Below are 14,136 nucleotides of genomic sequence, written 5' to 3'. Positions count from 1 at the left end.
GGCAGCTTGGGCTTTAATGGTCCTCTCCACCCACTTTCCCATTTCTTTCCACCTCTCATTCTGTGAACTAAAGTTTGTCTGTCCAACAGCCATGGGACGGCCCACACGTCCCCGAGACTTTCAGGCACGCCCGACGGCCACTGCTGACACTCAGGGTTGATTTAAACGTTGAGCCTGAAGATCATGACCGGGGTTCTATGAAACGGGGGGGGGGGGCGAAGTGTTGACGCCTGCGTAAACACCGGAGCGTTTCATGCTGCCGTCCAAGGGCTGCTCGGCCCAGCGATTCACTTACCTGAAGGGGGCCAGCAGGGCGCCGGATTGCTCCGCGCACTCCGGCAGCCAATACGGGGCCCTGCACATGCGCCGGGCGGCGGCGCTGTGCAACATGGCGGACCCACACAGCAAGCTGGCCCCCACAAAATAGCCCCCCCGGCAGAGCCCGCTCGCTGATTGGTGGCCCCCGATCCGAACACTGGCCCGGAGGACACGCCTGGTGACGGATCCCCCCCCCCCCCGCCCCCCACCCCCCCACCAGGGCGGCCGTGGCAGCTGCCACGCCGAGTACCCGCCAGGTGGATCCATGTTAGAGCCAGGCCGACGGGAACGCGGCCAGCTGCCGGCGGTGAATCGGCGCGGGAGCCTCTTTCAATGGCCACCGACCAGCGCCGCACCGACCGCGCTCACGCGACTGGCAGCGACTCTCCAGTCCGCGGAGAATCTCGGGAAGGCTTCGGACCCGATCGCGGGTCTGACGGCCCATTCTCCACCCCCGCGCCGAGCCGCTTTGGGCACGGGGACTCGGAGAATCCCGCTAATGAGTTTCTGAGTCCCACCCCAGACTCTGGAGAGAACATCTAGGCTGACAATCGGAGTGCACTACAGAGAGAGTGCTGCACTGTCAGAGGGTCAGTACTGAGGGAGTGCTGCACTGTCAGAGGGTCAGTACTGAGGGAGTGCTGCACTGTCAGAGGGTCAGTACTGAGGGAGTGCTGCACTGTCAGAGGGTCAGTACTAAGGGAGTGCTGCACTGTCAGAGGGTCAGTACTGAGGGAGTGCTGCACTGTCAGAGGGTCAGTACTGAGGGTGTGCTGCACTGTCAGAGGGTCAGTACTGAGGGAGTGCTGCACTGTCAGAGGGTCAGTACTGAGGGAGCGCTGCACTGTCAGAGGGTCAGTACTGAGGGAGTGCTGCACTGTCAGAGGGTCAGTACTGAGGGAGTGCTGCACTGTCAGAGGGTCAGCACTGAGGGAGCGCTGCACTGTCAGAGCGTCAGTACTGAGGGAGCGCCGCACTGTCAGAGGGTCAGTACTGAGGGAGTGCCGCACTGTCAGAGGGTCAGTACTGAGGGAGTGCTGCACTGTCAGAGGGTCAGTACTGAGGGAGTGCTGCACTGTCAGAGGGTCAGTACTGAGGGAGTGCCGCACTGTCAGAGGGTCAGTACTGAGGGAGTGCCGCACTGTCAGAGGGTCAGTACTGAGGGAGTGCTGCACTGTCAGAGGGTCAGTACTGAGGGAGTGCTGCACTGTCAGAGGGTCAGTACTGAGGGAGCGCTGCACTGTCAGAGGGTCAGTACTGCGGGAGTGCTACACTGTCAGAAGGTCAGTAATGAGAGAGTGCTGCACTGTCAGAGGGTCAGTACTGAGGGAGTGCTGCACTGTCAGAGGGTCAGTACTGAGGGAGTGCTGCACTGTCAGAGGGTCAGTACTGAGGGAGTGCTGCACTGTCAGAGGGTCAGTACTGAGGGAGTGCCGCACTGTCAGAGGGTCAGTACTGAGGGAGTGCTGCACTGTCAGAGGGTCAGTACTGAGGGAGTGCCGCACTGTCAGAGGGTCAGTACTGAGGGAGTGCTGCACTGTCAGAGGGTCAGTACTGAGGGAGTGCTGCACTGTCAGAGGGTCAGTACTGACGGAGTGCTGCACTGTCAGAGGGTCAGTACTGAGGGAGTGCCGCACTGTCAGAGGGTCAGTACTGAGAGTGTGCTGCACTGTTAGAGGGTCAGTGCTGAGGGAGTGCCGCACTGTCAGAGGGTCAGTGCTGAGGGAGTGCCGCACTGTCAGAGGGTCAGTACTGAGGGAGTGCCGCACTGTCAGAGGGTCAGTACTGAGGGAGTGCTGCACTGTTAGAGGGTCAGTGCTGAGGGAGTGCCGCACTGTCAGAGGGTCAGTGCTGAGGGAGTGCCGCACTGTCAGAGGGTCAGTACTGAGGGAGTGCCACACTGTCAGAGGGTCGGTACTGAGGGAGTGCCGCACTGTCAGAGGGTCAGTGCTGAGGGAGTGCCGCACTGTCAGAGGGTCAGTACTGAGGGAGTGCTGCACTGTCAGAGGGTCAGTACTGAGTGAGTGCTGCACTGTCAGAGGGTCAGTGCTGAGGGAGTGCCGCACTGTCAGAGGGTCAGTACTGAGGGAGTGCCGCACTGTCAGAGGGTCAGTACTGAGGGAATGCCGCACTGTCAGAGGGTCAGTACTGAGGGAGCCCTGCACTGTCAGAGGGTCAGTACTGAGGGAGTGCTGCACTGTCAGAGGGTCAGTACTGAGGGAGTGCTGCACTGTCAGAGGGTCAGTGCTGAGGGAGTGCCGCACTGTCAGAGGGTCAGTACTGAGGGAGTGCCGCACTGTCAGAGGGTCAGTACTGAGGGAGTGCTGCACTGTTAGAGGGTCAGTGCTGAGGGAGTGCCGCACTGTCAGAGGGTCAGTGCTGAGGGAGTGCCGCACTGTCAGAGGGTCAGTACTGAGGGAGTGCCACACTGTCAGAGGGTCGGTACTGAGGGAGTGCCGCACTGTCAGAGGGTCAGTGCTGAGGGAGTGCCGCACTGTCAGAGGGTCAGTACTGAGGGAGTGCTGCACTGTCAGAGGGTCAGTACTGAGTGAGTGCTGCACTGTCAGAGGGTCAGTGCTGAGGGAGTGCCGCACTGTCAGAGGGTCAGTACTGAGGGAGTGCCGCACTGTCAGAGGGTCAGTACTGAGGGAATGCCGCACTGTCAGAGGGTCAGTACTGAGGGAGCCCTGCACTGTCAGAGGGTCAGTACTGAGGGAGTGCTGCACTGTCAGAGGGTCAGTACTGAGGGAGTGCTGCACTGTCAGAGGGTCAGTACTGAGGGAGTGCTGCACTGTCAGAGGGTCAGTACTGAGGGAATGCCGCACTGTCAGAGGGTCAGTACTGAGGGAATGCCGCGCTTTTGGATGATTGGCCCCTCTGCTTACTTTCAAATGGACATAGAAAATCCCATGAGGTACAATTTGAAGAGCAGGTGAGTTGTCCCCGGTGTCCTGATCAACATTTCTCCTTTAAAGCAGCATCACTAAAAAAAAACAGATGACCAGTTTGTGGGAGCTTACTGTGCATCAATTGGCTGCAGCACGTCCTACACCTCCACAGAGACTACACTTCAAAAATACTTCCTTGGCGATAAGTCACTTTGGGATGTCCTGAGGAAGGTAGATAAATGCAAGTTCTTTCCTGACAGTCCTGGGTAGCGCTGCCCTGTCTTTCTAATGAGACACTAACCTGATACAAGGTCAATGATGGAGATGGTCACGGCACTAACTGAAAAACGGTCAGTCGCTACCAAGGCCATTCGTTGCCCATCCCTAATTGCCTTCAAATTGAGTGGCTTGCTCGGCCATCTCAGATTCAACCACATGGCAGTGGCTCAGAAGTAGGCCAAACCACGTAAGGACGGCAGATTTTCAGTGAACCAGATTGGTTTTAATTTTTTTAATTTATTTATTTATTCTTTTTTTTAAATGTCTTTTTAGAGTACTATTCATTTTTTTCCAATTAAGCGGCAATTTAGCGTGGCCAATCCACCTACTCTGCACATCTTTGGGTTGTGGGGGCGAAACCCCACGCAAACACGGGGAGAACGTGCAAACTCCACACGGACAGTGACCCAGAGCCGGGATCGAACCCGGGACCTCGGCGCCGTGAGGCCGCGGTGCTAACCCACTGCGCCAGTGGGTTTTTATGACCATCGATGGTAATTTCGCGGTCACTGTTGCTGAGACCAGGTTTAGCTTGCAGATTTATTAACTGAATTGAAATTCAACCGGCTGGCGCAGTGGTTAGCACTGTTGCTTCGCAGCGCTGAGGACCCGGTTTGCATCCCGGCCCTGGGTCACTGTCCGTGTGGAGTTTGCAAATTCTCCCCGTGTCTGCGTGGGTCTCACCCACACAACCGAAAAGATGTGCAGGGTCGGTGGATTGGACACACTAAATTGCCCCTTAATTGGAAGAAAAAAAGAATTTAGTACTCTAAATTTTTTTCTTTTTTAAAAGAAATGCAACCAGCTGCCGTGATGGGACTTGAACCCAAATCCAAAAACGTTAGCCTGGATTTTTGGCTAGTCCAATGGCATTCGTATTATGTACCATCTCCTTGAGAATCCTGGTTAAAATGTATTCTCACACACCTCCAATGCTGATTAATTGGTTGTGGAAATAAACTGGCACAATTCCCTCCACAACTCCACTTCCAAAGTACTGCATCAACTGTGAAACACGTTGAGACGTCCTGTGGACAAGAAGGGTGCTGGAGAAATGAAACTTGGATTTTCTAGGATCTTGGGAATTTAGGAGTCAGGAAAGCACAATCCTGGATTTGGACTCATTCTCCAGGCTGAGTAGCGTTCCTAGCGGGCATGGCATCCCTACCGTGCAGAGGAAGGCAATTTGACTGACTGAGTCTGCACTGATCCTCCGAAAGAGGGACCACACCCCCACCCTCACCTTAACCCCGTAACCCCACCTTGTGGACACTAAGGGATAACTTAGCCTGCCCAATCCACTGAGCCTGCACATCTTTGGACTGTGGGAGGAAACTGGAGCGCCCGGAGGAAACCCACGCGGATACGGGGAGAAAGTGAAGCCATCGGAGGCTGGAATTGAACCCGGGTCCCTGGAGCTGTGAAGCAACATTGCTAACCACCGTGCCATCCTGGAAAGAGTCTGTTGGACTTGAACTGCAACAGATTGTTGATGAGGGTAAAGTTGTTTGACCAACATGCGGGCTTGCGGGGGGGGGGGCGGGGGGGGGGTTGTTGAGACACTCAGAGACCAGCATTTTTTCAAAATCCAAACTTTTGTTCCCTAGACCCACAAGATTGAGTTGTATCTTTACAATGTTACTGCAATGAAGTTACTATGAAAATCCTCTCTTCGCCACACTCCGGCGCCTGTTCGGGTACACAGAGGGTGAATTCAGAATGTCCAAATTACCTAACAGCACGTCTTTCGGGACTTGTGGGAGGAAACCGGAGCTCCCGGAGGAAACCCCCGCAGACATGGGGAGAGCGTGCAGACTCCGCACAGACAGTGACCCAAGCCGGGAATCGAACCTGGGACCCTGGCGCTGTGAAGCAACAGTGTTAATCACTGTGCTACCGTGCTGCCCACGTGGAGCTTGTGTTACTGCCAGGCTTCCGAGCAGATTTGGATGGAACTGGTTCCTTCTCACAGTGCCCTCTGCCTCTCTCTGCTTCAACAAGTGAGGAAGCCTGTGTCAGGAACTTGCTATCTGATCAGATCCCACGTTGATGTGGCTGGAGGTAACGCCTGTGCTACTGAGTCAGGTTTCTAACCCAGCGAAGATATAACGTTGCATTTTGCACAGTCAGCCTCCAGTGCCTCTGTAACCTTTCCTTGTAATATGAAGACCAGAACTGTTCACAGTCATTCCAAGTGCGGTCTCACAAAGATTGGACACAGGATTAAAATAACTTCTCTGCTTTTCAATTCTAGCTCTCTCCAAATTAAACCCAGTACTTTGTTTGCTTTTTGATGGCCTTGTTTACCGAGGGTACGATGAGGGTGTAACAGCAGTAACGGCCAATGAAAAATGTGAGGAAAGGATGTACATGATCAAGGGGGTGGAACTGAGCATTAATGATCTAAATTAAGTTGCACTACTTAAAAAGGAACTATGTGATTGTGTATATCCACTAGATACACAGGGAACTGTTATTACTGTATGTATCATCATTTTATCAATGATTTTGATAAGTAATAGAAAGTACAGTCCAAAGACGTGCAGTTATCATAGTTATCATAGAATTTACAGTGCAGAAGGAGGCCATTCGGCCCATTGAGTTTGCACCGGCTCTTGGAAAGAGCACCCTACCCAGGGCAATTTATCATGGCCAATCCACCTAACCTGCACATCTTTGGACTGTGGGAGGAAACCGGAGCACCCGGAGGAAACCCACGCACACACGGGGAGGATGTGCAGACTCCGCACAGACAGTGACCCAAGCCGGAATCGAACCTGGGACCCTGGAGCTGTGAAGCAATTGTGCTAACCACAATGCTACCGTGCTGCAGGTTGGGTGGATTGGCCATGTTTTTTTTCTCTTTTTCTAAAATAAATTTAGAGTACCCAATTATTTTTTTTCCAATTAAGGGGCAATTTAGCGTGGCCAATCCACCTACCCTGCACATCTTTGGGTTGTGGGGGTGAAACCCACGCAGACATGGGGAGAATGTGCAAACTCCACATGGACAGTGACCCAGGGCCGGGATTCGAACCCGGGTCCTCAGCGCCATAGTCCCAGTGCTAACCACTGCGCCACCGTGTTGTCCTCGGATTGGCCATGTCAAATTGCCCTTAGTGTCCAAAGTTTACTGGGTTTACGGGGAAAGGATGGGGGATTGGGCCTAGGTAGGGTCCTCTTTCACAGGGTCGGTGCAGACTTGATGGGCTGAATGGCCTCCTTCTGCACTGTAGGGATTCTATGATTCCAGAAGGGAACTGCAGTAGATGCATTAGATGTCGCTAAGTCCTTTGGTGAGATACCACATAGTGGGCTCGCGACCAAGGTCAGAACATGACCACTAACCAGGGGACGTGTCACAGAGTCGCTTGAGGGGGAAACCAGAGCGAGAGACAGCTAATCACAGAATTTCTACCCTGCAGGAGAATTCTGTTCGACCAATCGTGGCTGCACTGGATCTCGAAATGAACAATTCCCTCGCATTCTCCCCATAACTCTTCACATACTTCCTTTTCAGATAACAATCCAATTCCCCTTTAGAATCTGCCTCCATTGCACTGTCAGGGAGAGCATCCCAGACCCTAACCACTCACTGTGTGCGTAATAATGTGTGAGGGTCACTCATAATTCCAATCAGGAATCCAGGAGAAACTTCTTTAGCCAGTGAGTGATGAGAACGCAGAGCTCTATCGCACGGCGAGTGGTTGAGATGAATATTACAGATGTATTGAACGGAAACTAGGTAAACAGATGAGGGTGAAAGGAATAGTAGGAAATGCTGATGTCAGATAAAGTAGAAGGGGAGATTGTTTCTGTGGTACATGAACACTAGCCCAGACCAGATGGGCAGAATGGTCGGGTTTGAGTGCTTTAAATCCGATGTAAGACTATGTAGTTCCATGAAGGCTGTGACTGTATCTATCACACTGTCTATACTGAGATTGCATTGTGACTGTATTTATCAGTGTCTATACTGAGATTGTATTGTGACTGTATCTCACACTGTATACTGAGATTGTATTGTGACTGTATATATCAGTATATATCAGTATCTATACTGAGATTGTATTGTGACTGTATCTATCAAACTGTCTACCTTGGGATTGTATTGTGACTGTATCTATCACACTGTCTATACTGAGATTGTATTGTGACTATCACACTATGTGTACTGAGATTGTATTGTGACTGTATCTATCACACTGTCTACCCTGGGATTGTATTGTGACTGTATCTATCACACTGTCTATATTGGGATTGTATTGTGACTGTATCTATCACACGGTCTACCCCGGGATTGAATTGTGACTGTATCTATCACACTGTCTATACTGAGATTGTATTGTGACTATCACACTATGTGTACTGAGATTGTATTGTGACTGTATCTATCACACTGTCTACCCTGGGATTGTATTGTGACTGTATCTATCACACTGTCTATATTGGGATTGTATTGTGACTGTATCTATCACATTGTCTATACTGAGATTGTATTGTGACTATCTATCACACTATGTGTACTGAGATTGTATTGTGACTGTATCTATCACACTGTCTACCCTGGGATTGTATTGTGACTGTATCTATCACACTGTCTACACTGAGATTGTATTGTGACTGTATCTATCACACTGTCTATATTGGGATTGTATTGTGGCTGTATCTATCACACTGTCTACCCTGGGATTGTATTGTGACTGTATTTATCACACTGTCTACCCTGGGATTGAATTGTGACAGTATCTATCACACTGTCTACAGTGAGATTGTATTGTGACGGTATCTATCACACTGTGTGTACTGAGATTGTATTGTGACTGTATCTATCACACTGTCTATACTGAGATTTTATTGTGACTGTATCAATCAGTGTCTATACTAGATTGTATTGTGGCTGTATCTATCAGTGTCTATACTGAGAATGTAGTGTGACTGTATCTATCACACTGTCTATGATGGGATTTTACTGTGACTGCATCTACCACACTGTGTACTGAGATTGTATTGTTTTCATAGAATTTACAGTGCAGAAGGAGGCCATTCGGCCCATCGAGTCTTCACCGGCTCTTAGAAAGAGCACCCTACCCAAGGTCAACACCTCCACCCTATCCCCATCCCCATAACCCAGTAACCCCACCCAACACTAAGAGCAATTTTGGACACTAAGGGCAATTTACCATGGCCAATCCACCTAACCTGCACATCTTTGGACTGTGGGAGGAAACCGGAGCACCCGGAGGAAACCCACGCACACACGGGGAGGATGTGCAGACTCCGCACAGACAGTGACCCAAGCCGGAATCGAACCTGGTACCCTGGAGCTGTGAAGCAATTGTGCTATCCACAATGCTACCGTGCTGCCCCTTGTGACTGTATCTATCATACTGTCTATACTGGGATTGTATTGTGACTGTATTTATCACACTGTCAATACTGGGATTGTATTGTGACTGTATCTATCACACTGTCTATACTGGGATTGTATTGTGACTGTATCTATCACACTGTGTGTACTGAGATTGTATTGTGACTGTATCCATCAGTGTCTATACTAGGTTGTATTGTGACTGTATCTATCAGTGTCTATACTGAGAATGTATTGTGACTGTATCTATCACACTGTCTATGCTGGGATTTTACTGTGACTGCATCTACCACACTGTGTACTGAGATTGTATTGTGACTGTATCTATCATACTGTCTATACTGGGATTGTATTGTGACTGTAACTGTCACACTGTCTTTACTGGGATTGTACTGTGACAGTATGTAACATGTGGTTAATACATGGAATGGGCTGTGACAAATTCTGATAGGTTTGTGTCTCTGTATATCACACTGATTGTTCATGTTACAAACGGCTATATACATAATGCAGAATAAATCTTCTTTCGTACCTATTCCAATATCTGGCGGTAAGCTACTCAAGTCAGTGCATCACTCTACATGATCATTAAGCAGGAATAGACTTTGAGAGTCACTATTTGCTGGAATTATACCTTAATATATTTATAAATCATTTTGAGTAACAGGAACACAAGTCCAGGTATGGGAGGCCGAGTTGCTGTAAGTTTGAGAATGGCAATGAAATTAGACACATTCCAAGCAACTATCCTTTACACCCTCACTGGAGTGATCGTGTAACATGGGAGCAGGGCTATATCTGCAAATTCAGCAACACTGTCCTGCTCCAGAGTGTATTAAACCGCCCAGGCCAGTCCTGGTTCCAGATCTGGAGATCAAGATGCATTTCATTTAAGTTAAGTTCTACCCTATGATGCACAGTTAACAGTGGAGGGAGATCAAAGCACAACCTGCTCTTCCGCGCTCGGCCCTGACCGGCTGAACTTCCTCCCAATTGCCCCCCTCCATTCCATAAACACACACACACACACATACACACTCACTGACACACAAACACTCACACACTCACTGACACACAAACACTCACACACACACATACACACTCACTGACACACAAACACACACACACACACATACAGACATATACACTCACTGGCACACAAACACTCACACACACACTTACACAAACATATACACTCACTGACACACAAACACACACACACACACACACATACAGACATATACACTCACTGGCACACAAACACTCACACACACACTTACACAAACATATACACTCACTGGCACACAAACACTCACACACACACATACACAGACATATACACTCACTGACACACAAACACTCACACACACACACACATACAGACATATACACTCACTGACACACAAACACTCACACACACACTTACACAAACATATACACTCACTGACACACAAACACTCACACACACATACACAGACATATAAACTCACTGACACACAAACACAAACATATACACTACACTGACACACTCACTGACACACAAACACTCACACACACACACACATACAGACATATACACTCACTTGCAGACAAACACTCACACACACACTTACACAAACATATACACTCACTGACACACAAACACACACACACATACACAGACATATACACTCACTGACACACAAACACACACACACACATACAGACATATACACTCGCTGACACACAAACACAGACATATACACTCACTGACACACAAACACTCACACACACATACACAGACATATAAACTCACTGACACACAATCTAATACACTGACACACACACATGCACTGGCACTTACACACACAAGCACTCACAAAAATACACACATCCTTTCATACATATACACATACACACACACACGCTGACACATGCATATTGAGACACACATACTGACAGACTCCCATACACCCTGACCCAAACACTGACACACACAAATCCTGACCCACACACACACACACACTCATTCACACAAACTCAGTGTGGAGTTTGCATGTTCTCCCAGTATCTATGTGGGTTTCCTCCGGGTGCTCCCGTTTCCTCCCACAGTCCAAAGATGCCCAGGTAAGGTGGATTGGCCATGATAAATTGCAAAGAAAGGTTAGGTGGGGTTACGGGGTATTGCCGGCCCGTGGGCCTGGGTGGGGTGCTCCTTCAGTGGGTCGATGGGCCGAATGGCATCCTTCTGCACTGTAGGGATTCTATGAAGCACACAGGCTCACATACACCCCCCACCCCCCCACACACACACCCTGGCACAATCACTGACACGGACACTCACTGATACACTCGCACTCACAACCTGGCACACACTCAAACACACACCCTGACACACATTCACACTGACGCATGTTCACATACACTGATACAATCATACACACACTGACACAATTACTGATACACACATAAACACACATTGACACACACTTATTGTCACGCACACTTACTGACACACTCACTGACACATACTCAGACAGACTGACACACACACTCACTGACCCACACTCACTGATACACACACTAACACACACACTCACTGACACACATACACTCACTGACACATACACACACACACACACACTGACACACACACTCACTAACATCCACACTCACTGACACCCACAATCATTAACACCCACACACACTGACAGTCACACTCACTGACACACACTCACTGACACACACTCACTGTCAGTCACACTCACTGACACACACTTACTGACACACTCACTGATACACACACTCACTGACACACACTCACTAACACCCACACTCACTGACACCCACAATCATTAACACCCACACTCACTGACACACACACTCACTGACAGTCACACTCACTGACAGTCACACTCAGACACAATTACTGACACACACACTCACTGACACACTCACTGACACATACTCAGACAGACTGACACACACACTCACTGACCCACACTCACTGATACACACACTAACACACACACTCACTGACACACATACACTCACTGACACATACACACACACACACACACTGACACACACACTCACTAACATCCACACTCACTGACACCCACAATCATTAACACCCACACACACTGACAGTCACACTCACTGACACACACTCACTGACACACACTCACTGTCAGTCACACTCACTGACACACACTTACTGACACACTCACTGATACACACACTCACTGACACACACTCACTAACACCCACACTCACTGACACCCACAATCATTAACACCCACACTCACTGACACACACACTCACTGACAGTCACACTCACTGACAGTCACACTCAGACACAATTACTGACACACACACTCACTGACACACTCACTGACTGTCACGCTCACTAACACAATTACTGACACAACAATTACTGACACACTCACTAACACACACTCACTGACGCACACTTACTGACACTCACTGACAGTCACTCACTGACACAATTACTGACACACACACTCACTGACACCCACACTCACTGACACCCACAATCATTAACACCCACACTCACTGATAGTCACACTCACTGACAGTCACACTCACTGACACAATTACTGACACCCACACTCACTGACACACTCACTGACTCACGCTCACTAACACAATTACTGACACAACAATTACTGACACACTCACTAACACACACTCACTAACACACACTTACTGACACCCACACTCACTGACAGTCACATTCACTGACAGTCACTCACTGACACAATTACTGACACACACACTCACTGACACACACATACACACTTGCACACTGACCCTTTGCCAGTGAGCCTCCGGTAGGGGTTGATGTCCCTGCCAATCCCCCCTCCCCAGTAACACCCCCCCCCCCCCCCCCACACACACACACAAATATGCTCCCCTCCCAATCACAGACATGCCCCCCTCACTGCCACATACTCACCTGCCCAGGTCCCCGTACATGTTGTGAAACTCCATGTAGTTGCAGGCTTGAATCCAGCCGATCACCCAGGTCTCCGCCCTGAGGATGGGGGGGACACAGACCCTGGCCGTGGCTCGGAAGTGGGGGGTCCGGTAGCGCAGCACGATGTCTGAGCTCTCGTCAATCACCGTGGGGCTGCTGTCGATGGTGGCTGAGATATCCTTGATGCAGATGGAGTCGCGGCAGAGCCGGGGTTTGCAGACCAGGCTGTTAATACAACCCATAGCTCCGGGCAGGAGGGCGAGGAGGCAGCCACACAGCAGACCCCAGGTCACAAAGCGAAACATTGAGCTCAGCGCCTGAGCCCAACACCGCCCCCCCCACCCCCACACTCACCCAGACACACACACTCACACTCACCCAGACACACACTCACCCAGACACACACACTCACCCAGACACACACTCACCCAGACACACACATTCACACTCACCCAGACACACTCACCCACCCCCACACTCACCCAGACACACACTCACCCAGACACACACTCACCCAGACACACACATTCACACTCGCCCAGACACACACTCACCCAGACACACACATTCACACTCACCCAGACACACACATTCACACTCACCCAGATACACACACACAGACACACACATTCACACTCACCCAGACACACACTCACAGCCACACACAGACTCAGACACACACACACAGACGAAGGGAAAATCTTCACCTCTCTCCCCGGGCAGGCTCTCTCTCTCCTGTAAAATCCAAGAACCAGCCGCAAATTATTCCTTGTGCAGGTGCCGGGGCTCCCAGCTGCTGGTCCCAGTGCTCTGCCTCCCAATGCTGGCTGCCTGCCCTGCAGCCTGTCCCCTGGCCACCCCCCCCCCCCCCCCCCCTGCCTGTACTGTCCCACACATACATCCTGCCTCAGCTTTCACACTAACTCAACTATCACTCCTCCTTCCAGCTCAGGGATGGCCATTAGGTCGTGCCGGGGGCCCCATTCCATGTCTCTGTCTCTGTCACTGTCTCTGTCTCTGTCTCTGTCACTGTCCCTGTCTCTGTCCCTGTCACTGTCTCTGTCACTGTCACTGTCTCTGTCCCTGTCACTGCCCCTGTCTCTGTCCCTGTCTCTGTCTCTGTCCCTGTCCCCTTCCCTGTCTCTGTCTCTGTCACTGTCCCTGCCACTGTCAATGTCTCTGTCACTGTCACTGTCCCTGTCTCTGTCACTGTCTTTGTCACTGTCTCTGTCCCTGTCACTGCCCCTGTCTCTGTCTCTGTCCCTGTCCCCTTCCCTGTCTCTGTCACTGTCCCTGTCACT

The 14,136-nt window shown here is 50.3% G+C and overlaps 1 protein-coding gene across 2 annotated transcripts in view; it reads right to left on the bottom strand.

Moving 5' to 3' along the window:
* The window catches only part of fam78ab (family with sequence similarity 78 member Ab), a 37,265-nt gene extending 23,583 nt beyond the window's left edge, over positions 1 to 13,682 (bottom strand). The window contains exon 1 of one of the 2 annotated variants that reach the window (XM_072488801.1): positions 12,815 to 13,682. In XM_072488801.1, the coding sequence (XP_072344902.1) occupies positions 12,815 to 13,140 (326 nt within the window). In that variant the 5' untranslated portion in view covers positions 13,141 to 13,682. The remainder of the gene's footprint in view (positions 1 to 12,814) is intronic. The other variant, XM_072488802.1, reaches the window with a different exon arrangement.
* Between the last annotated feature and the right edge of the window lie 454 nt (positions 13,683 to 14,136).

The sequence above is a fragment of the Scyliorhinus torazame genome, chromosome 22, assembly GCF_047496885.1.
Source record: "Scyliorhinus torazame isolate Kashiwa2021f chromosome 22, sScyTor2.1, whole genome shotgun sequence".
NCBI lineage: Eukaryota > Metazoa > Chordata > Chondrichthyes > Carcharhiniformes > Scyliorhinidae > Scyliorhinus > Scyliorhinus torazame.
The sequence above is the reverse complement of the archived record's forward strand: the minus strand, read 5'-3'. Positions and strand labels throughout refer to the sequence as shown.